Source organism: Mercenaria mercenaria, unplaced genomic scaffold (genome assembly GCF_021730395.1).
Source record: "Mercenaria mercenaria strain notata unplaced genomic scaffold, MADL_Memer_1 contig_1651, whole genome shotgun sequence".
NCBI lineage: Eukaryota > Metazoa > Mollusca > Bivalvia > Venerida > Veneridae > Mercenaria > Mercenaria mercenaria.
This window is the reverse complement of record NW_026459645.1, coordinates 8,805-34,290: the sequence shown is the minus strand read 5'-3', so window position 1 is coordinate 34,290 and position 25,486 is coordinate 8,805. Positions and strand designations below refer to the sequence as shown.

Genomic DNA, 25,486 nt, shown 5'->3' with positions numbered 1-25,486 from the left:
ATGACAGTAGCATGCATAACTATGCTTCACACTTATCACTTGTCAGGTCTGATGAAATTCAGCCTAACTGTACATGGTACGTAGTTAATCACCATAAAATCTGACAAATCAAGGGCTGTAACTCTGCTGAAAATCACTGAACCAGAACATGTTGATGACTGTATAACTTATTATGCTTGGCACTGATAACTCCTGTAAAGTTTGGTGGAAATCTGCAAAAATGGTGTAAGAGAAGTTGCTGAAATACCATAAAATTTGTCAAATAACGGGCCATAACTCACTGAAATCACTGAAACAGAACTTGTTGATAACATGCATATTAAGACTTGGCACTGATCACTCCTATTAGTTTCGCGGGAAATCCGCACAATTATAAAAGAGATGTGGCTCAAACATCATAAAATTTGATGTACCAAGAGCGAAAATGAAAATCACTGAACCTGAACATGCCAATAATATACACAAGGAAGCTTAACACTGATCACTCCTGTAAGGAATGGTGGAAATCTGCCCTGTAATGTAAGAAAATTGGCAAAAACATACCAAAATTTGATGAATCTAGGGCTATAATTCTGCTGAAAATCATCAAACTGAAAAATGCCAATGTGGATGAATGATAAACAGGCTTTGTAAAGTTTATTCTTATTTGTTTGGTGTAAATCCGTCTAGTAGTGTCAGAGGAGTTGCGTGGACAATCTTTTGACAGACAGATGGATGGACAGACTGACAGACCAATAGCACTTAAACTATATGTCTTCCCTACTACATTTGGGAGACATAATTACATGGAAGCTTTCTCTCGACAATAAAAATTGTGAATGAGATGTTGCAAGCAGAAGATATTTTTCTCTATGAAATAATCCACGTGTTACACATTACAAATAAGGCTCATGATAATTAAACACTGAAGTTTATCTTAATTCAAAGCAAATCTTTAATATTTTGAACTGGATGCAGGGATCGAATTTAACTTTTTTTCCACTAGCAAATTTTTACTAGTGCCATATTTTTCCACTAGCAAAATGATGGGTTCCACTAGCAATTATTTAAAAGCTGTTTATGTGCTAAATTTATTAAGTTGTTTTGTTGTTGTTTGCTTCATATAAAAGTTCACGGTCTAGACAGGCCGGGGACTTTCTGGTTTTGAAAGTACAAAACAAACCAAAGTACTCAATGATTCTTTGGACTTTTGGCTGGACATTAAAGTTTTAAGTTTTTCTCAGGTCACTGCCCCTAGTGTTGCTAGCATTTTCGATCTTTGCTGGCCTTTTTGCACCAAGAACATGTTATTTTCCTCTCCATTTCCGCAGAACTTTGCAAATTACAGACCAAAATCAAAACAAATATTGCCTTGACGCTTACTTAGATATTCGATAATTACTTTTGTATAAAGCAACAAGTGTCTACAAGCAGTCACGTGATTATCGGTAAATAAACTTCCCCAAAGGAGTTTTTAAAGAGAAAAGGACAGTTTGAGCAAATTCCCCGATTTTTGAACGTGATCGCAAAAATATTCGAGTGCCATGATTTTCTACTCGCATTTTTTTATTCTTACTCAAATTTTGCGAGTTAGCGACCGCTAAATTCGATCCCTGTGGATGAAAACGCAATTTTTCCCCTCTATACATTCAAACATCTACTTCCCATGAATCAGTAGTGCTTTTTTTAACAAGAGCTGTCAGTGGACAGTGTGCTTGACTATTCTCCGTGCTTTATAGTATAATATAAGCTATGAGTAAAACTTTAACATTACAATAAGCATATTCTAAGTCGAAAAGGGGCCATATTTCAGTCAAAATGCTTGATAGAGTTGCCTCCTCCTTTTTACAGACTGGGGTCATGATGGTAAACAAGTATGCAAAATATCAAAGCAATATCTCAATGGACTTTGAAAATATTGTGGGTGGTACGCAAACTTTAACATTATAATAAGCATATTCTAGGTCGAAAAGGGGCCATAATTCAGTGAAAATGCTTGGTAGAGTTGCCTCCTCCTTTTTACAAACTGGGGTCATGATGGTAAACAAGTATGCAAATTATCAAAGCAATATCTCAATGGACTTTGAAAATATTTGGGGTGGTACGCAAACTTTAACATTTGTGTGAAGCTCACGCTAATGCCGATGCGAGTAGGATAGCTCCCCTATTTTTCGAATAGTCGAGCTAAAAAACAACCTGACTTACCTAATTTGTCCTTAACACTGGGATGAGATGTAACATTCTTCCCTGTCCCAATTTTGTGACTTGCCAGTGCGATTGGAGCTGAAATTTAACAAAATATTACAAATGTTACAAAATGAGCCTCTATAACTCAGAATTATAAGAAGAGCATGCCTTTCATTTGCAGTATTTTTTTCAATTAAGCTGTCACATCTATTATGAAACATGGTTCTATCAAGTGATTAGTACTCATTCTATAAATCTATGAATAAGTGTTCTTAAAATATACTAAGAAATATTTCTTTAAACATCAAAAATAGTTTGCATTAGAACTAGAGGATCATGATGGTGCTATACCACTAACCCAACTGTTTTGTCAATTGCCTAATATTTAAAGAATGCATATTAACCTGACCTATTGCTGACACAATTTTATGGAATAAAGCAGTTTTTTTGTACTGTGATAATTTCCAAGAACTGTACAAACATTTGAAGGATTACTTCTAAAATAAATATAAATATATATATATATATCTTGTGTTCACTTCCAGTACAACAAGAGCTGTCCGTAAGACAGCCAAGCTCAACTATTCGAAATACTGTCCCAGAAGCAGGAAAATATTACCCAAAAAGGTTAAATATCAAAAGGGGACATAATCTTACCAAAATGCATATCAGAGTTATGGGACTTGCTGCCATTAACTAGTTTTATAACCCCAAAGGCACATGTGAAGTTTAAATTCAATATCTGCATTAGTTTTGGAGATAGAAACTTGCATGTACATGTAAAACTTTAACCAGAATTTTCCAAAAGGGGGCATAATTTGCCCAAAATATATGTCAGAGTTATAGGACTTGACCCAGCGAGGTTGATAACTGATCTAGAAAAAGAAAAAATAAGTTTACAAATCTATATGCGTTTTAGTATAGCTGTACGTACTTGCACGCAAAACTTTAACCAGGACTTTCTTAGTCCAAAAGGGTGCATAATTTGCTCAAAATACATGTCAGAGTTATGGGACTTGACCCAGTGAGGTAAGTAATTGAGCTAGAAAAAGAAAAAATAAGTTTCAAAGCTATATGCCTTTAAATGATAGCTGTATGTACTTGCATGCAAAAACTTAACCAAGGTGTGACGCCAACGCCGACTTCGACGTCGACGCCAGGGTGAGTAGAAAAGGCCATGATGAACCTATATAGCTCATCAGAGTTTCACAGTTCAACCAATATCTAACAAGAAACTTTTCTGCTTTGAAAACTGAAGGAGAAGGCATAAACCCATTTTAGAAAAACTAGACTCATCTCTGACAGCCATGCTGTTTTAATAAAGATGGCGTTTATTCATTTTGACAGAGGTTTACCCATCCCCAGCACGCAGGTTTATAAAGTAGCTATTGAAGATTTTTAAAGTTTTTTCCTAATAGTATATAAGTCTATGTAAAACTTGAGATCCCCCGGGGCAGGGCCTCTTTTCAACCCAGGATTATAATTTGAACAATTTTGCTAGAAAACCATAAGGCAATGCTACATACCAAATATCAAAGGCCTTGGTCCTGTGGTTTAAGACAAGAAGATTTTCAAAGTTGTTTCCTATAAAAGTCTATGTAAAACTTGTAACCCCCAGGATGGGGCCTCTTTTAACCCCAAGGGTAAATTTAAACAATCTTCACAGAGGACCATCAGATGATGTCACATGCCAAATAGTAAGGCTCTACACCTTGGGGTTTCTGACAAGAAAAGTTTTAAAGTTTTTCCTTTTGGTTGAATTCTGCATGGAATTCAATTCTTTGAACAATTTTTGAAAGGGGGCCACCTAAAAATCATTCCTGTGAAGTTTGGTGTAATTCTGCCCAATGGTTTTCAAAAAGATTTTTAAGGAAATGTTGATGGACCCATGACGGACAACTGACAACAGACGACCGACACTGAGTGGTCACAAAAGCTCATCATGAGCCTTTGGCTCAGGTGAACTAACAATATGTCTCCCCCACAGGTATAAGGGAAAATTACCATGGCCTGCCGCTGTTTGGGAGATGCTGTTTTTTTCTATCTTACCTGTGAGGCTCCTATGCACAACCAAGCAAAACCATTCAAACAACTACAGAAGAGAAACACATAAGTTTCAAAATCTTCTACGTAATGGTTTCAGAGATGTTGATTAATGTGATTAATGAAAATATTAATGGATGGCGGACGAACGAAAGACAGTGAGTGATCACCTGGTGAGCTAAAAAATTTGGCCAGCAGTACATATACAGAAAACTAACCCTGCTCTCTGGTCTACATGAATTTTATGAATCTCATTTATGTAAACAATTTTGACAGAAGGTAACCAAAGGAACAATTTATGTGCAGTTATTTCAAAATCAAAGTTGCAGTTTCTAACAAGATTGTTTTTCAACTACATGAATATAAGGAAAAGTGACCACACCCTACAGTGGCCATGCGTTTTTTTGACAAGTCTAATATAATTGAATAATTTCATAAAAGTTCACCCAAAGAACACCTGTGTGAATATTTTAAAATGGAGCCACAAATTTAGAACAAGAAGATTTGTGTGATTATTTCAAGATGGGGCCACAAATTTTTGACAAGAAGTTTTCTTTTAAAGTTTCCTTTCTGTTCCTATGGCAACATGAATTCTGAATGGAATAGATCATATTCAGCTTGAGAACTGTGCTGCTGTGAGCTAATCTCAGGACAAAGTAAGGACAAAGTAGGGACTGTATTAACCAAAGTGGCATTCAAATCTTTGGTTACTACTTCTCTACATACCAGCACAGACAGCTGCTATGAGACGTCCACCTTTTTCTTGCTCTTGCAGAATTTTTCCAACTTCTTGAGACTAAATAAAATAAAAGCAATATTTGAGATTAACAAATATTCATTAAATATTCCTTATTTTGGTATTATCATTATAATGTTTTCACTGCACAATCCAGATTTTTTTTAAATCTTGAGTTGTTCAATGCAACTCTTATGTAACTAGCAGCCAAATGGGAACAAACTCGGGAGAGGAAAATAAAATTATGCTATGTATCAAGTTTGATGAAGATCATTCAAGTGGTTAAAGAGAAGTTGTTTAAAATGTATTTCTATTTTTAGCTCTAGCGGCAGGCAGTCTGAAAGACAGCTATATCCCCCCACCATTGTTATGGATAGTGAAAGGGTTTATGGCACTGGGTGGAAGTATTTACTTTGTAAACTATATTTTATGGTCCATGTATGAGGAAATCAAGGAATTTGAAAATCCTTCAAGGGGTTTAGAAGATACACAGCAGATACAACATGGAAGGCTCAAACCTTTGACCTTGAGTTGTGACTGACCTTGAGCCAACATGGTTGACTCATGAGTTCTGCACAATGTATTGATGGGGTTATCATTTGACCATAGCTTCATGAAAATCCTTCAAGGTGTTTAGGAGATACAGAGCTCAAACATTTGACCTTGAGTTGTCACCCTGACCTTGAGCCAACACAGCTGACTCTTGAGTTCTGCACAAAGTCTTAATGAGGTGCTCATTTGACCAAAGTTTCATGAAAATCCTTCAAGGGGTTTAGAAGATACAGAGTATTTCATTTTTTAGCTTTAGCAGCCCCTAAAAGGGGCCAAGCACCAGCATTTGAACAAATATGATAGAGGACCTCACCTGCTGATGCTACAGACCACATTAGGTTTTATTCTGACCAACAGTTTCAGAGGAAAAGATGTTTAAATAATAATTGGACCCGGACCATCAACCCCATACTAATAGCTCACCCTGAACCTTTAGTTCAGGTGATCTAAAGATAATTTCAACACAAGCTCGTAGAACATGAAATGGCCCCCTTGTAGCATTCAGTAATTGCACAAGGAACAGAAATGATTTGGTCACTGTACACAAAAGATCTACTGTTCTGAGTCAATATGATCTTTGACATATTGACCTCAAAATCTACAGGGTCGCCCGATGGTCATGATCAACGTCCCTATTAAGTTTGGTGATCCTAGGCCCAAGCATTCTCAAGTTATCGTCCGGGAAGAGTTTAACTGTTCCAGGTCACTATGACCTTACCTTTGACCTAGAGGCCTCAAAATCAATAGGGGTCATCTCCTGTTCATGATTAACCTCCTAATCAACTTTCATGATCCTATGCCCAAATGTTCTCAAGTTATTGTCCAGAAACAGTTTAACTGTTCCTGGTCACTGTGACCTTAACCTTTGACCTACTGACCTCAAAATCTATAGGAGTCATCTGCTGGTCATGATCAACCTCCCTATCAACTTTCATGATACTAGGCCCAAGTATTCTTGAGTTATCATCCAGAAACTGTTGAACTGTTTAGGGTCACCGTGACCTTGACCTTTGACATACTTATCTCAAAATCAATAGGGGTCCTCTGCTGGTTAAGGTCAACGTCCTGATCAACTTTCATGATCCTATGCCCAAGGGTTCTTGAGTTATCATCCAGAAACCGTTTAACTGTCCCAGGTCACCTTTGACCTACTGACCTCAAAATCTATAGGAGTCACCTGCTGGTCATGATCAACCTCCCTATCAACTTTCATGATCCTAGACCCAAGCATTCTTGAGTTATCATCCAGAAACTGTTGAACTGTTCAGGGTCACTGTGACTTTGACCTTTGATGTACCTATCTCAAAATCAATAGGGATCCTCTGCTTGTCAAGCTCAACCTCCCTATCAATTTTCATGATCCTATGCCCAAGGGTTCTTGAGTTATCATCCGGAAATGGTTTAATTGTTCCGGGTCACTGAGACCTTGACGTCTGCCCTACTGATCCCAAAATCACTAGGTGTCATCTGCTAGTCATGAGCAACCTCCATATCAACTTTCATGATCCTAGGCCCAGGCATTCTTGAGTTATCACCTAGAAACAGATTGGTCTACATACAGATTAACCGACCTACCCATAGACCTACATCTGAAAAACAATATACCCCTCCTTCTTCAAAGCAGAGCATATAAACAATCTAGCAAAGTACTAGACAAATGGTACCTAGGCCATTATTTGAAAACTATCCAAGAAATCTGCTTCCAAAATAATACCAACAGAAAAAAGACACCTAGACATATCCACTTTTTGCAACATTCTCAAATTAAGTATAATTATAAAGTAAAATAAAATATGTAAAATTATATGACAGCTAATGTTAAAAAAATCAAAGCAATGTTTATCTCATCAAGCAATGTTTATCTCATCAAGAGATTACATTCAACAATGAAACTGTGGAATATACAGAATCAGAAAAACTATCAGGTGTGCATGTCAGTAATAACTTAAGCTGTAAAAGATCCTATTGACACACCAAAGAAATGCAATTCCTTACTTTATCTTTTACAACAAATTAAATGCTACCTAGATATTCCCCAGAAAAACTTTCCTTTAATGCTTTTATTTTACCCCACTTGAATTATTGCTGCAAGATTTAAAGTAACTGCAACAGAGAATCAATGGAAAAAATTACAAAATTTCAAAAAAGAGCAGCTTGAATCATCCTTGATAAATGTTTTGATTTTCCATCTGAAGATTTGTTTAAAGAGCTGAACTGGATGAAATTCTATGAACAAGTCAACTGCATTATAAGAAAACAATTTTAGTCTTGAAGTTGAAGCAATTTTAGTCTTTAAATCAATTAACAATCTTAGTCCATCCTATGTTTAAGGTTAATTTAAATTTTTACATAATCGTTACATTAATTTAAGATCAGAATCAAATAAATGTCTTGAAGTACCTAAACCAAACTTATAACTGTACAGAAAATCCCTTGAATACTCAAGACCAAAAGTCTGGAACTTATTACCTCTTGAAATAAACAAGAGGACCATGATGGTCCTGAATCGCTCACCTCTTCCCACATGACCCAGTTTTGAGTATGACGTCGTTTTTTCTATTATTTGACATAGTGACCTAGTTTTTGAGCTCATGTGACCCAGTTTTGAACCTGACCTAGATATTATCAAGATAAAAATTCTGACCAATTTTCATGAAGATCCATTGAAAAATATGGTCTCTAGAGAGGTCACAAGGTTTTTCTATTATTTGACCTATTGACCTAGTTTTCAAAGGTACGTGACCCTGTTTTGAACTTTACCTAGATATCAAGGTGAACATTCTCACTAATTTTCATGAAGATCTCATGAAAAATATGGCCTCTAGAGAGGTCACAAGGTTTTTCTATTTTTATACCTACTGGCCTAGTTTTTGACCGTACGTGACCCAGTTTCAAAACTGACCTAGATATCATCAAGGTGAACATTCAGATCAATTTTCATGAAGATCCATTGAAAAATATGGCCTCTAGAGAGGTCAAAAGATTTTCCTAATTTTAGACCTACTGACCTAGTTTTTGACCGCAGTTGACCCAGTTTCAAACCTGACCTAGATATCATCAAGATGAAAATTCAGACCAACTTTCATACAGATCCCATGAAAAGTATGGCCTCTAGAGAGGTCACAAGGTTTTTTTATTATTTGACCTACTGACCTAGTTTTTTATGGCACGTGACCCAGTTTCGAACTTGACCTAGATATCATCAAGGTGAACATTCTGACCAATTTTCATGAAGATCCATTCAAGGGTATGGCCTCTAGAGAGGTCACAAGGTTTTTCTATTTCAAGACCTACTGACCTAGTTTTTGATCGCAGTTGACCCAGTTTCAAACTTGACCTATATATCATCAAGGTAAACATTCAGACCAACTTTCATACAGATCCCATGAAAAATATGGCCTCTAGAGAGGTCACAACGTTTTTTCATTATTTGACCTACTGACCTACTTTTTGATGGCACGTGACCCACTTTCGAACTTGACTTAGATATCATCAAGATGAACATTCTGACCAACTTTTTATGGAGATCCATTCATAAGTATGGCCTCTAGAGAGGTCACAAGGTTTTTCTATTTTTAGACCTACTGACCTAGTTTTTGACCGCACATGACCCTGTTTCGAACTTGACCTAGATATCATCAAGATGAACATTCAGACCAACTTTCATATAGATCCCATGAAAAATATGGCCTTTAGAGAGGTCACAAGGTTTTTCTATTATTTGACCTACTGACCTAGTTTTTGACGGCACGTGACCCACTTTCGAACTTGACCTAGATATCATCAAGATGAACATTCAGACCAACTTTCATACAGATCCCATGAAAAATATGGCCTTTAGAGAGGTCACAAGGTTTTTCTATTATTTGACCTACTGACCTAGTTTTTGATGGCACGTGACCCACTTTCAAACTTCACCTAGATATCATCAAGGTGAACATTCTGACCAATTTTCATGAAGATCTCATGAAATATATGGCCTCTAGAGAGGTCACAAGGTTTTTCTATTTTTAGACCTACTGACCTAGTTTTTGACCGCACGTGACCCAGTTTCGAACTTGACCTAGATATCATCAAGATGAACATTCAGACCAACTTTCATACAGATCCCATGAAAAATATGGCCTTTAGAGAGGTCACAAGGTTTTTCTATTATTTGACCTACTGACCTATTTTTTGAGGGCACGTGACCCACTTTCAAACTTGACCTAGATATCATCAAGATAAACATTCAGACCAACTTTCATACAGATCCCATGAAAAATATGGCCTCTAGAGAGGTCACAAGGTTTTTCTATTATTTGACCTACTGACCTAGTTTTTGACGGCACGTGACCCACTTTCGAACTTGACCTAGATATCATCAAGGTGAACATTCTGACCAATTTTCATGAAGATCTCATGAAATATATGGCCTCTAGAGAGGTCACAAGGTTTTTCTATTTTTAGACCTACTGACCTAGTTTTTGACCGCACATGACCCAGTTTCGAACTTGACCTAGATATCATCAAGATGAACATTCAGACCAACTTTCATACAGATCCCATGAAAAATATGGCCTTTAGAGAGGTCACAAGGTTTTTCTATTATTTGACCTACTGACCTAGTTTTTGATGGCATGTGACCCAGTTTCGAACTTGACCTAGATATCATCAAGGTGAACGTTCTGACCAATTTTCATGAAGATCTTGTGAAATATATGGCCTCTAGAGAGGTCACAAGGTTTTTCTATTTTTAGACCTACTGACCTAGTTTTTGACGGCACGTGACCCAGTTTCGAACTTGACCTAGATATCATCAAGGTGAACATTCTGACCAACTTTCATAAAGATCCCATGAAAAATGTGACCTCTAGAGTGGTCACAAGCAAAAGTTTACGGACTGACGCACGCACGGACGCACGGACGCACGACGGACACCGCGCGATCACAAAAGCTCACCTTGTCACTTTGTGACAGGTGAGCTAAAAATTAAAAAATTCTAACAGTCTTGAGCAGTTCAAAAGATCCTATTTGACAAACTGGAAAATGAACAACAGAACATATGCTTAGATTGTTTTGTCATCATGCTATTGTCAAATTTATATTTGAAATGTATTTGTAAATATTGTACATAATTCTGCGGCCCACTAGGAAGATTGGGCATGCCTAATAGTGTTACCTCAATAAACAAAGTCATTATTATTAGTAAGTATTACCACAGCTCAATTTTTGCAACAATTTTCATATAAAATAACTTTACAAAGGTCAAGCAAAGTGCTTCAAAAAAGCTTCACAGAAATCCTCGGAAATTTTACCCTCACCCAGAGATCACTATTCATCTTATTTTGGTCAATACTTAATTTCAGTGAGCTCTAAACAGTTAACAAAATCACTGACTGATGTACATTTTTGTATAAATGTGCCTGTACTGATGCATCAGTGAGTGTTTGCATCCATCATATCTTGGCAGAAATGTTTGCCCTAAGAGATGGCATTGTCTCATACAAAGGTTAGGGACACTCTGGCAGGAAAGTTGTCAAAGACAACTACAGAATACTTATCCTAAATAGGTTATGAGCTCAGTTTTTACTTGACAGAATACATGGTCATGATCATCTGAGACCAGTTTCCACTCAGTTCTATAACCCTAGACCATGATCATCTGATACCGGTCTCCATTCAGTTTTATAACGTTGGAACCAGACCGTCTGGGACTAATTTCAAACTCAGTTTTATCACCTTGGACCAAAAGGTCATTTGAGACTTGTTTCCAATGTCAGTTTTAACAGGAGTGCCAGACTGTCACAAATATTCCATTGAATTTGGCCTAATTCAAGGCCAATAATCAAAGAGTGCCTGGGGCAATTTGGCTGGTTATCGAACTTAGCTGAGATATTATACCCACAAACTTTGTTAAAAAGTTTGGTGAAGATAGGATGAAAACTGTTTGACTTAGAAAGCGGACAAGGCTAAATTCACAGATTTTCAAGTAATTCAAGGGCTATAATCTGAGAGTGCCTGGAGCAATTTGACTGGTTATCAAACTTGGCCGAGATACCATGCCCACAAATATTGTCAGCAAGTTTGGTTAAGACCGTATGAAAACTGTTTGGCTTAGAGAGCGGACAAGGCTAAATTTGCAGTTTTTCGAGTAATTCAAGGGCAATAATCAAAGAGTGCCTAGGGGCAATTTGGCTGGTTATCAAACCTGGCCGAGATGTTATGCCCACAAACATTGTCAGCAAGTTTGGTGAAGATCAGATGAAAACTGTTTGACTTAGAGAGTGGACATGCTTTGGATGCCGCCAATCTGCCCACCCCGCCCCCACGGGTGTTCCCATAATACAGCCCGCTCTTTCAGAGACGGGTGTATAAAAATCTGGATCAATGGTCTCAAATCTCAGTTTTAAAAATTTGGACCAAGATTATCTGAGATTAGTCTATACACTCTATAACTTTTATAACCTGGGACAAAGATCATCATGAGACAGATAACAATTACCTCTGCTAGGTTTTTAGCTCCCCCTGCACCGCCTGGACATACAACCACATCATATTGCCCTTTAGCAACAGCATCACTAAGAGCTGCATCTGGGACAATCTCAACTTTACGGCTACACACCACTTTATCTGCACCTGTCAAGCCAGCAAGGGTTACTGTAATCTGTAAATATATACATAATTATGTGAAGCTGTTACTACAAAATCTTAGTTCATTGTCTTTTAATTTGTGAAAAGTCTGGTTTATTAAATATCAGTCAACTACTCATAATGACAGCTCTTCATGTTTGTAAGGTTCTCTCTCAACTTTATTCACATGGCTCCACTTGACGAATTTTAGGGGCTGCCAGAGCTAAAACAAAAACAAGAGGGTCATGATGACCCTGGATTGCTCACCTGAGTAATATGAGCTACATCTTTCAAATGTCAAACTGATGCTAAAATATTAACAAGAGGGTCATGATGACCCTGAATCGCTCACCAGAGTAATATGAGCTACATGTTTCAAATGTCAAACTGATGATTTTTAGAATTTTTTTGGAAGATTTTCTGATGTACAATCAAGTAACCCTTGGGGCGGGGCCAAGTTTACCCCGGGGTTCATGAATGGAACAAAGTTTGTAGAAGTCTACTAGGCAATGTAACATATCAAATATCTAAGATCTAAGCCTTCTGGTTTATTTTTAGCAAATTTATGAAGATTTCCCTATATACAATCAAGTAACCCCTCGGGCTGGGTAAATTTGACCCTGGGGGGTCCAGATTTGATTTTTTTTTGTAGAAGTCTACTAGGCAATGCTACACGTCAAATATCTAAGATCTAGGCCTTCTGGTTTATTTTTAGAAATTTTTTGAAGATTTTCCTATGTAAAATCAAGTGACCCCATGGGGCGGGGTCATGATTTGAAAATTTTTTGTAGAAGTCTACTAGGCAATGCTACACGTCAAATATCTAAGATCTAGGCCTTTTGGTTTATTTTTAGAAAATTTTTGAAGATTTTCCTATGTAAAATCAAGTTACCCCTGGGACAGGGTCAATTTTGATTCCGGGGGACATGATTTGAACAGATTTTGTAGAGGTCCACTAGGCAATGCTACACGTGAAATATCTAAGCTGTAGGCCTTCTGGTTTATTCTTAGAAAATTTTTGAAGATTTTCCTATGTAAAATCAAGTGACCCCTGGGCCAGGGTCAATTTTGACCCCGGGAGTCATGATTTGAACAAATTTTGTAGAGGTCCATTAGGCAATGCTACATGTCAAATATCTAAGCTGTAGGTCTTCTGGTTTATTTTTAGAAAGTTTTTGAAGATTTTTCTATGTACAATCAAGTAACCCCATTGGGCCGGGTCAATTTGATCCCGGAGGTCATGATTTGAACAAATTTTGTAGAAGTCTATTAGGCAATGCTACACGTTAAATATCTAAGATCTAGGCCTTCTGGTTTTTTTTAGAAAGTTTTTGAAGATTTTCCTATGTAAAATCAAGTGACCTCTGGGGTGGGGTCAATTTTGACCCCGGGGTCATGATTTGAACAAACTTGGTAGAGGTCCACTAGGCAATGCTTCACACCAAATATCTAAGTTCTAGGTCTTCTGGTTTTTGAGAAGAAGATTTTTAAAGTTTTTCCTTTCTGTTGCCATGGCAACCAAAGTTCTGCATGGAATTCAATTCTTTGAACAATTTTTAAAGAAGACTATCCAAGGAACATCCCTGTGAAGTTTCATCAAAATTGGCCTGTTGGTTTAGGAGGAGATGTTGTTTAAAGGAAAGTGTGGACGGACGGACAGACGCCGGACGGTGAGCGATCACAATAGCTCACCCTGAGCACTTTGTGCTCTGGTGAGCTAAAAAAGTCAGTAGGACACATTCATGGTCAATGAAATTTAGTTTTACAATCGGTGTGCAAAACTGTGTATGTCATCCAAATTTCAAGGGTGTATCTTAAAAAACAAGAAAGTAGGTCAGTAGGTCAATGTCATATTCAATGTCTGGGGCATCAGGTAATTATAATTAAACAGTCTTGGAAATAAGATTAGATATTTTTTAAGTATTTTTTCCATAACTCATACAATAACTAAGTGACCCCGGGGTGGGGCCTCTTTTAACAACAGGGGCATAGTTTGAAAAAATTTTGTAGAGGACTACTAGGCAATGCAAATACCAAATACCAAAAGCCTAGGTCTTGTGGTTTCAGACAAGAAGATTTTTGAAGTTTTTTCCTATATACATGTAAGTCTATATAAAACTTGTTACCTCCAGGGCAGGGCCTCTTTTCACCCCAGTGGTACTATTTGAACAATTTTGGTTGAGGACCAGAAGAAATGCTACAAACCAAATGTCAAATGCCTATGTCTTGTGGTTTCAGACAAGAAGATTTTTAAACTTTTTTTCCTATATAAGTCTATGTAAAACTTGGGAACCCCGGGGCCAGGCCATATTTGACCCTAGGGGGATAATTTGAAATATCTTTGTAGAGGACCACTAGATGATGCTACATAGCAAATATAAAAGCCCTAAGCCGTGTGGTTTTGTACAAGAAGATTTTCAAAGTTTTCCCTATATAAGTCTATATAAACCATGCGACCCCCGGGGCGGGCCATATTTGACCCTAGGGGGATAATTTGAACAATTTTGGTAGAGGACCACTAGATGATGCTACATACCAGATTTCAAAGCCCTAGGCCCTGCGGTTTTGGACAAGAAGATTTTTAAAGTTTTCCTTTCGGTTGCCGTGGCAACCACAGTTCTGAACTGAATTCAATTCTTTGAAATATTTTGAAATATCATTCCTGTGAAGTTTGGTGTAATTCTGCCCAGTGATTTTCAAGAAAATTTTTTGTGTCGTGTGTCTGTCACAATAGCTCACCATGAGCCTTTGGCTCCTATAATTTTATTATAATTATGTCCTTCCTCACGTGATAAATTGTCAACCTTTGTGATTTGCTAAATATTGTATCCGATATCTTCGCAAAAGACACATACAGGAACACTTCACCTTTTCCAAATTTAAATGACTTAAAACTTTTTTGGCAAAAATGCAGGTCCGTCCTTTTCGAATAAGACTGATGTAATGTAAAATTGTTGATACACTTTGTTGATACACTTTATTTCAATATGAATAATGGAAATTATTCAAATAAGTTTTTCTCTTATCTTGGTACAGATGAAAATATCTATACTGCACTTGCTTTTGTTTAGAGTATTTATCAAGTTTTCACATGTAGAGATTTAATTTTCATGCAGTCTATGACATAACAAGACTGTACATGTACACCATGTATTGCATTTAGAAATTATGGATTATCATTAATACATATAATTGTAAATATTAGGGATCCGTAATTCCAAATACTTGCAGCCATATTGCAGTAACAGGAAACAGGCTGATTCGGACCACGTACTTTGAATAAAAGTAGATTATAACCCTATATTTTGACTGATTCGGACCACAAACTTTGATTGAAGAGTCAGTAATGACCATTAACTTTTATTTTGGATGATTCAGCAATGATCAGGAAATAATGTTGTTTATATTAATTTTATTTGAAGTAAGGACACTAGATATCCCGTACAAGCAGGTAAGAAGTTTAGACAAGCTAAAATGCATAATTTATGCATTTACATAAGCACTTTAATTATTCTTTGCATCAGAAATTCAACTCAATACTCATAAATGTTATTTTTACTCATGTCAGGAAAACGTAAACAATATGGGCCTAATAAGCCAAGTAAATTTGGGCTGAATCAGCCAAGGTCAGAGTCAGCCTGTATTCCAATAGGAAGTGTCTAGGGGTACAGATCCGTACCTCTAGACAAACCTGTTAGGGGGTTTTCAAGGGGTACGGACCTCTGTTTTTTTAGAGAATAAGGGTCATTTACATTTCAAATTTTGTTGAAAATGTAAGAACAAATAACACTTCATCAGAATTCACCTTAAACTTGAATCTAAATGGTTTACAGATTAACAACAATCATCGGATTTGTTACATTTTCTTTTGGAACTTAAATAACCAAGGAACACCAAATAAATCTCGAGGATTGGAACTGGCAGAAAAAAAAAAGATATAAAGATTAAACAAAATAATGTTAAATATGTTGGGGAAAAAACTATTTTTAATTTATAATTATATTAGTGTAATGTTTTTCACACATTTGGTAGCCGTTACGAGCAGCCCTTTTTTATGGTTTTGGGGAAGGGTGGCGGGTCCTTTCAGAAGGGGAAATTTGCGTCATAAAATACCAAATTGGGGGATTTTATATATATATATATATATAAAAAAATTACACAGACTGGGTAAGATCAAGGCCTCCCCTGGCTGTTTCACACTTTTAGCCATGACTTGAGCCAATTGCAAAATCTTGGGACCATTTCATACCCTAAAGAGCCAGAATTAGAAGCCATTATTTTTTTAAAATCTCTATTTCATTTTATACTTTAACCAAGCAATTTGCCCTTGAACCATTTCATCCTAATATCACATTGAATCAAAAATAGTTTTTAATCTTGTCATTAAAATGTTCAAATCATTTTTCAAGAACAATTTCAAAGCTAAAGTAATTGCTCAATGTATGAAATTATTCCTTTAATAGTTTGCAATTTTTGAGTTATCTCCCTTTAATGGGCATTTTTCACTACTTAGATGTTTATAAAGTACAGTTGAACTTCAATGGCTCGAACTCGGATCTTTCGAATACCCGGGATCACTCGAATTCTTCACCCGGTCCCGAATTTATTCCTTCTTTATTCTATATAGTTCTACCTCGGATCGCTCGAACTTCAAAAATTCGAACTCTCAAACATATTTGGTGGTCCCCTTGGCTTAATTACAGTGATAATTACACCTATTCTGTCGAACAGACAATTTGTCGCCGGAATGGCTTGTGTTTACAAAGTTTTTCACACCTCTGCCTGACTTTCGCCAAGCTTCCCCTTTAACCGGCGCGTGCGTAATTTTCACACGCTTATGTAATTAGCGTCTGTATACGACAAACAAATTAAACAAAGTGACTTTCGTTCATTGCAATGCTTTAATGGGCTTTGATTTATACGAATGAAATTATCTAAAATAATTGAGCAATGTCTGTCTTTATTTTTTTCTGCATAAAATCGGGAGATCTGATGTCAACTTTCATACTGCTTTTGCATGACTGAACAACTTAGTAAAGGACCCGGAAACGGGGGGATAGCTAAGTCGGCTACTGGAAAGCAATATATTTGATAATATTTGTACTGAACTATGATTCATAAATGTTTGCTATTCATGTCTTTCTATTTGATGCTGTCTTCACCACAATTCTGATAATTATGTAAGTGTTTTATCTGTGTTTTGTTTTTGTATCTATGTCATATTTGAAAATAAATAATAAAGCATATTGCAGCGTTTTTTTTTATTTATCATCATATCATACACACATTTAGGTACAATATGAAGATATATTACGATGTAAGGTTTGTAACATATCATGCCCTCAAATTCCCGAATTCAAAATGGCCACCATTTGGATGGCTCGAACAACGGAAAACTCAAACTAATTTCCAGTGAACCCTCGAGTTCGAGCCATCGAAGTTCGACTGTATTAATATTTAGTTCTTTATTTTTGATCTTTGTATTTCAAACTTAATATAAGGTCATTTATCAAAAATAGAGTTGTCCTTTTTCATTTTATGACTTTTAAAAAGCTTTTTAAATGCTTTTAATAGCATTATATATAAATCTCAATTTACAATCTAGTCCATACATATTACTGTATAGCGAAAATACCACCTAAAGGTATGATTAGCACTTTGTTTTGAAGCACTTGGGAGGTGCTTTAAAAAATTCATCCCCGTGTATCAATGCTTTACATTGGGCACTGAAAGAACCAAACGAACTGCTTTAGTTCATTTGTATCTCAAACTTTCTTCACTGAAATTTAACCAACGTGAGTGAAATGTTGGGCGGACCGAAATGTTTACGCGTAGACTGAAATGAACATGAGTGAAATGTTGGGCGGACCGAAATGTTTACGTTGAAATGAACGCGAGTGAAATATTGGGTGGACCGAAATGTTTACGCATAGACTGAAATGAACGCGATTGAAATGTGCGTCGATTGAAATGAACGCGACTGCGACTGAAATCATTTCGAGATCGCGCAAGTTATTTGTGAGCCGTTTGACTTAACAATATTTCCAGATTTTTTTCGTTCATTACTTCCACGAATCGGCTTGTTATTAGATAAATATATCCGCAAATCGGATTGTTGTAGATAAATATATCCGCGAATCAGAAATTCTGGAAAGGTTTTTCTTTGGAAAGGGAAATTCCTGATGACTGACGCTAACGGTAATATCTGAGATGTTCCGATTGCAGCGTTTCTAGAAGCAGTGTTTAGAACGCATATACATTCAGACCTATTAATCCATCGGCGGTGGAAATTTTCGCTGATAAAAACGACTTGCAATTGGGGAATTTTTTAGTGCAGTTGGGGATAAAAGTATATTATTTTGCCTGGGGAATGGGGTCGAATTTCGGCCACAAAATCGGCGTAAAAAAAGGGCTGACGAGATACAAAGGACGTTTTCTTTTACTTAATGTCGCTTAATTGATTATTAAACAATCAGTTCCATGCAGATTATCATTATACCTTGTTAAATAACAAAATAAATAGGTGCATATTATTAGGCCTAATTTATTTATTTTTTGCTAAATTTCAAACAGAATTCATTTAAGGGATAAACAGATTCATTGATTAATCTAGCTGTTATCAACAGTTTATTTGACAACAAACTAATAGGCACAGAACAGTGTATTCATTTGGAGTTCCTCTGTTATTCAGGTTTTGAAAGAGAAGGTAAACAAACGGGTGAATGCTGGTATCTGTAAACCATGCAATTAGATTCAAGTTTTTAAGTGAAGACTGGTTAAGTCTTACTTGTTATTTCATTTTCAATAAAATTTAAGATATAAATACCCCTAAATCTTTAACAAAGGAGGTCCGTACCCCTAGAAAACCCCTAACAGGCTTGTCTAGAGGTACAGTTGGATCCGTACCCTTAGACACTTCCATTCCAATAACGGCATTAACGCTACTTCTTCTTTAATTTTTCAGTTTTATGGGGCACTGGTTTTTATTAAAGGGAGCTCTGCCGTAGCACTAGTCCAACTAACTGTACGTGAGCCTCGATATTGTGATAATTTTTGCATAGGTCAATATCTTTCCTCCACGTACAACATAGAAAGTACCTTTTATGTGTTGAGCCTTCCGTGACGATTTCTGGGCAGAGAGGCGGCGATTTTTAAATCGCATTCTAACTATTAAAAAACAAAAATATTAGTGAAATTTTAAGATCCCTGGAGGAATATCCATTATTTTCTTCCATTGAACTGATGTTTATGTGAATAAACGGCAAAACACGAGTTTATCACTGTTTTAAACAACACACCCTAAAGTTTACACAAATTTTACATGGCTCCGATTCATGTCACGTAATCGATAACGACCAATCGCACTGTTGGCATGTACTGAGTGTAATGGCGGACGTGTAAATACAGCGAGGTAGCCAAACTGAAACATATATAGTGTTTACGCTTTATTACCCTTACGGAAATATTATAGTTTGCCGCGAACACTTGCTGCGATCATGCCGCGAATATCCAGAGAACATGCCGCGAACACTTTTAATACAATTGCTATAATAGTTCACGGGATGTTCGTTTGGTGTTCACTTATCACATGCAAATTAGTTTTGCCGCGAACAAGTTGCCGCAAACTTCCCGCAAACAAGTAGCTGTGAACTTCCCGCGAACAAGTTGCTGCGATCATCCCGTGAACTAGTTGCTGCAAACATCCCGCAAACTATCTCTACAGAAATGGTGTACAAAAAAAGCATGTACAGAAAAAGTGCAAAAACAAATAAATTAGTAGGAATCGGGGATATAAATTTATTGAATAAACTTGAACACTGAGGTTGTAACAAATTCAAATTGTCAATGTCTGAACTTTTTGATATCATATTTGGAGCTTTTAAACAAAGTTGTAATGATAAAATATATATATCTGTTTGAATTTTAACTGTTACTTGTCATTTCAATAACAGTGTCTGAGTGCATGTATTTATTTCTTCACTCTACTTATAAGTTATCTGTCATTGTTTTACATGTTAATTATCAGACTTATGAAGCTTAGAAATTGTCAAAATAAGCTAGTTTTATATTTCTTTTTAGATAATCTGATACAGCTTGCAAAAGGTTAAGCATATCTATTTCCTTTTCAAAATTCCTTATGTTTACTGAGATATACAAATATAGATATTAAACATAAATTCTGACTTACCACAAGAAAGTATATATTCCTATCAGCCTCTAAGAATCACTTATGAAAACTGTCTGTAATGCACACATATTTCCTTCTAAACTAAATGTCCAGAATATCTGGTTGTAATTAACTTATCAGACTCATACTGTGACCTTACAGATAATGTTACAAATTAATTGATCTACAATTACCTGCTGTTATAAAAGCTCTTCAGTAATAGTTTACCAAAAGATTATAATCTTCTAAGTTCTTCTCGCGAACATGCTGCGATCATTGGTCTTCCTGCGAATATCCCGCGAAGTAGTATCAAACCAACCGCGGCATGATCGCGGTAGCAGCGAATATCCCGCGAATACTTCCTGTGAATAGGTATGTTTGCGGCATGTTCGCAGCATGTTCGCAGCTTTTTGACTATTTCGTAAGGGTAATGTGTTTTTTTTATGGTTTATTATCGTCGCACCACATATTTTTACGCACACCTATTTCGACGCCATTTTTGTTTTGACCTCGTTCTCGATTAACTTGGGGTTTCCGATGACAAAGTAATTCGGTGTAATGACAGAAAACATCATGGTTAATTTTACCGATAAACAAGGGTGCAGAATGTCACAATATACGCCCGTCACAGCAAATTTGTTTACACTAGCACCTGTATTTGCAAATGGAATTTTAATTTTCTAGTTGTTTACAATGTTGTTTTTTTTTTAGAAATTATTGTAATTCTTTTATTTTTCTAAGTCCACAAAAAAAATCCTTACCAGGTAGAGATACCTTAAAATACACCCAAAATTTGAAAGTAACATCAATGTTGTACCACAGAAAAGTGTACTTGGTTTTTCCCTACGGTCAATTATAAAAAAGTTACAATGTAAGTTATTTATAGTAACAACTAAGGGAAGTTAATCTTTAAAGAGAAAAAAAAAAAAAAAAAAAAGTCCACACAAAAATCCTTACCAGGTAGAGATAGCTCAAAATACACCTCAGAATTGGATGTAACATGCATGTTGTACTACAGAAAAGTGGTCTCGATTTTTCCCTACGACTTGTAATGAAAAAGTTACAATATAAGCTATTTATAGTAACAGCAAAGGGAAGTAATTCAAAAGAAGGGACCAGTGCATGACACTCCGTCTCATGATGGTGTACAATTGTGCCAAGTTACATTAAAATCCCTCCATGCATGAAGAAGAAATGCTCCGGACAAAGTCATTCTTGTATCTGACCTTTGACCTTTAAGTGTGACCTTGACCTTAGACCGAGGGACCTGGTTCTTGCGCATGACACTCCGTCTCATGCTTGTGAACATTTGTGCCAAGTTGTATCAAAATCCCTCAATGCATGAAGAAGAAATGCTCCGGACAAAGTTTTCATTCTTGTATCCTTTGACCTCTAAGTGTGACCTTGACCTTACCCCTAGGGACCTGGTTCTTGCGCATGACACTCCGTCTCATGATGGTGAACAATTTTGCCAAGCTACATCAAAGTCCTTTCATGCATGAAGAAGATATGCTCCGGACAAAGTTTTCATTCTTGTATCCTTTGACCTCTAAGTGTGACCTTGACCTTAGACCTAGGAACCTGGTTCTTGCGCATGACACTCCCTCTCATTATGGTGAACAACTGTGCCAAGCTACATCAAAATCATTCCATGCATGAAGAAGATATGCTCCGGACAAAGTCATTCTTGAATTTTTCATTCTTGTATCCTTTGACCTCTAAGTGTGACCTTGACCTTAGACCTAGGGACCTGGTTTTTGCGCATGACACTCCGTCTCATGATGATGAACAATTGTGCCAACTTTCATCAAAATCCCTCCATACATGAAGAAGATATGCTCCGGACAAAGTCATTCTTGAATTTGACCTTTGACCTCTAAGTGTGACCTTGACCTTAGACCTAGGGACCTGGTTCTTGCGCATGACACTCCGTCTCATGATGGTGAACAACTGTGCCAAGTTTCATCAAAATCCCTCCATGCATGTAGAAGATATGCTCCGGACAAGGTCTCTGGACGCCGCCCGCCCGCCCAACCGCCCGCCAGGGGCGTTCCCATAATACGTCCCGTTTTTCAAACGGGCGTATAAAAAGTTGGAAAGTTTAGGATATGAAGATATTTATCAAGTTACATTTACCCTATACATGATTTTTAATGTTTCTACTAATGTAAATTCTCATTCATTTTAAAAGCGTCCCTGTGGAAGCTTAGATCAAAAAAGTTACTGGAAATGTTGTTGTACGTCTGCAGCCGACTTTGGTGCTATCAAGGTCACATCACTGCCATGTGACATATGTAGTCGCACTATTTTATGCACTGCTTTGGAAGGTGTACGGATTATATATCAATGTGATCATTTCTACTCACTTCATTTTTTTTTTCTCTTGTCAAGTAGGCTGCGAACACTGGGTTTATCTAAAGTTTTGTATAAAACAAAATGTACCCAATTCCTCTGTAAACACTGCAGTCCAGAAAAATGAAAGAAAAAACAGGAGACAGTGTGTATTAAAAAAGCAGAGTGATTATTTATGTTCTTAGCCCCTTATGTTCATTAATGTTTAAATGTTTTCAGATTTATCTATATCATTTGGCCTTAATATTGATGATCTACTTGCATCTGCTTTTGTGTCAAGTTTTATTGCAGCGTCCATGACAGTTATGGTGTAGAACATTACTTACAGTGATTGCACAAATATTTAAGCCAATCAAAAGCTTCGTAACAATTATCATGTAAGATGCGTCGAAATAGGTGTGTTAGAAAAAAGTATGGCCGACCACACTAGTTGTTGTTTACCTTTTGATTTCTGGCAGTCAGTTGTTTAGAATAAGATGTTATTGGTATGATTCAATGCATAAAAGGTTTGTGCACATGCAACATCTAATAGAGTCATGTATGTTACTGAATGAAAAAGCGCGGCCATGTTGCTTGTTATGTGCGTCGAAACTGGTGAGTCTGGGATATTATGTTTAAAACATAAAATGATTCAGTTTTATTTTGTTTTACGATTTCATCGTGTAAATATATTGCCTGATTGTCTTTTTAACTAAATCTAATTTCTTCACAGAAAAGGTTGTTATTGCATGGTTTTGACCTAAAGAGAGGGATTATGACCTATGTCTATGACGAAAATATCTCAGAATCACTTTTGACGTCAAATTATTTGGACTACCGTAGCACCTAATTTCATTTTATTTGTCAACAAGTAACATATAACTGTGCAGTAGCTGAATATCAGAAAAAAAAAAACTGACAAAACCGAAATGGGAGAAAACACCCTATGGAAAACTTGAACAAGGGAGGTAACTATGCTAAATTGAGGTGACATTCATTTACCCCTCCTCTTCTAAGGACGTCCACGGTGATGACAGTTTCCATTTCCTCCGCCCCTTCAGACAATATGACCAAAGCTGTCGGCATGACTGAATTCTGTGCGTGGAACTGCTTAAAACTGTGTCTATTTAATTGTTTTAAGACGACAGTAAAAATCGCAGACCGCATGAAACCGGAAGTAGTAAATTTTACACTTGTATAATCTTTAATCCAAAAATAAAAATAAAAATCATTTTCTTGATTTGATGATAACATTTGTTGGAATTAAGTCAGAGTATATAATAAAAACTCAATTTGATACATATTTTTGTTCAATTGTTTCAGCATATCTGGAAAACGTGAAGTTAAATCACGAATGTAGTCTCTAGGTTAGAGATTATGGTTGTTTGGTGTTGTTATGCTGAAACCTGTCAAATGTGAAAATTGATAGTTTTGATGACAAACGACAAGTTCATCATCATTGTCTTGGACTTTATGTGTTTCGAAACATGATATATGATTAAATTCTAAATTTATGTATTAAAAAGCATTGCTTTTAATCATCTGATAGTCAACTTTGTGTTCGATTTTCCAATTAACTGATTTTCCCGGGCACCTGTTATTTTTAATTGGCATGTGAAAAATCAACACCATGAGCCGGAATTCCAAAGCATTTCTAAAAGATGGTGATGGGAATTACTATCCACTAGCTCCTAAAGTTACGACAATAGGAAAAGACGGATGTGATATACTTTTGCAGGTGAGAAAGTTGTGTAAAATGTTGAAATTTTTAACCATGCAGGCATCTCATGAATTGGAGAGGTGGAACGGCAGAATTTGACAGAAAGTTACCAGGGACACGTGTATAGGCCCTATTGTCAATTAGCAGAATCGCCAGGTGTCAAAAATCAATAAGGTAATTGGGGGATTATCTTTCTGGTGATGGGGCGCCCGCTCGTCATTTCATAGAGCAGAAGTGTAAACTTTTTGATCTAATTGTCTATATTCAGACATTGTTAAAGAGTGCAGTTTTGCCTTAGTTGAGCGCCAACAAAAGTTGTGCTACAAATAAATGTGAAGCAGGTAATATATCAAAAGCAGATCAAGTAAAAAATATTTTTAGTATTAGTTGTCTGTAGAATACATATATATCTATTACATTTTATAAAAAAAGAAATGAGCACTGTTGTCTTTCACATGACTTTCCCTTGTTTTTACCCCTTTTATGAATGGTTTGTTGGTTCAATATTTTCTGACGATGGTTGATGCTTGAAGAGCAAACCTCATTAAAGATGTTATAAGCTTCTAACACATTGATACAATTGCACCATTTTATAAAATTTAAGAATGTCTACAGCTTGCAAGACAATGAAACGTTTTGAAATTTCAGTGACTTTCAGAATTATTTAAAACAATGCTTTAATAGAGCTTCTTGGTAAAATTGGAACAAATAACGTCTTGATATAATTGGTTATTTTGTATCTAAATGCAAGGAAGTCATGTCATTTATGGTGCAATTTGCAAAAAAAATTCCCACAACCTAGGACGGGGATTATTATTATTATTATACCAGATTTATATAGCGCCCTTTTCATGATCAATTTCACGTTCAAAGGCACTTTACATAGTTCAAATGCAGCCACACAGGGCGCATAATTCATCCTTAACTAGTACAGACGCAGAGCGATCTGACCAGAGAGACAGAGTGAGACAAAGCCCCTACGACAGAGAGATCAGAAATCAGATACAGGCTTGTCCGGCTAACTTAGCCTAGCTTGTTGCGAATAGACAGCCTGGTTTTTTAACGTGCCCAGTGTATAACACTGATACACGCAAGGATTGCCTGGGTTCCGGACCAGTACACCTCTAGTTGGGTGGGAAACACTGAAAAGCGTTTCTGA

The 25,486-nt window shown here is 36.5% G+C and overlaps 1 protein-coding gene across 1 annotated transcript in view; it reads right to left on the bottom strand.

The window, feature by feature from the left end:
* The window catches only part of LOC128551771 (Parkinson disease protein 7 homolog), a 31,558-nt gene extending 7,781 nt beyond the window's left edge, over positions 1-23,777 (bottom strand). The window contains exons 1-4 of the mRNA XM_053532683.1: positions 23,610-23,777; positions 11,982-12,143; positions 4,936-5,005; positions 2,185-2,262 (exon numbers count right to left, since the gene is read on the bottom strand). Coding sequence (XP_053388658.1) covers positions 2,185-2,262; positions 4,936-5,005; positions 11,982-12,143; positions 23,610-23,774 — 475 coding nt within the window. The 5' untranslated portion in view covers positions 23,775-23,777. The remainder of the gene's footprint in view (positions 1-2,184; positions 2,263-4,935; positions 5,006-11,981; positions 12,144-23,609) is intronic.
* Positions 23,778-25,486: the final 1,709 nt, after the last annotated feature.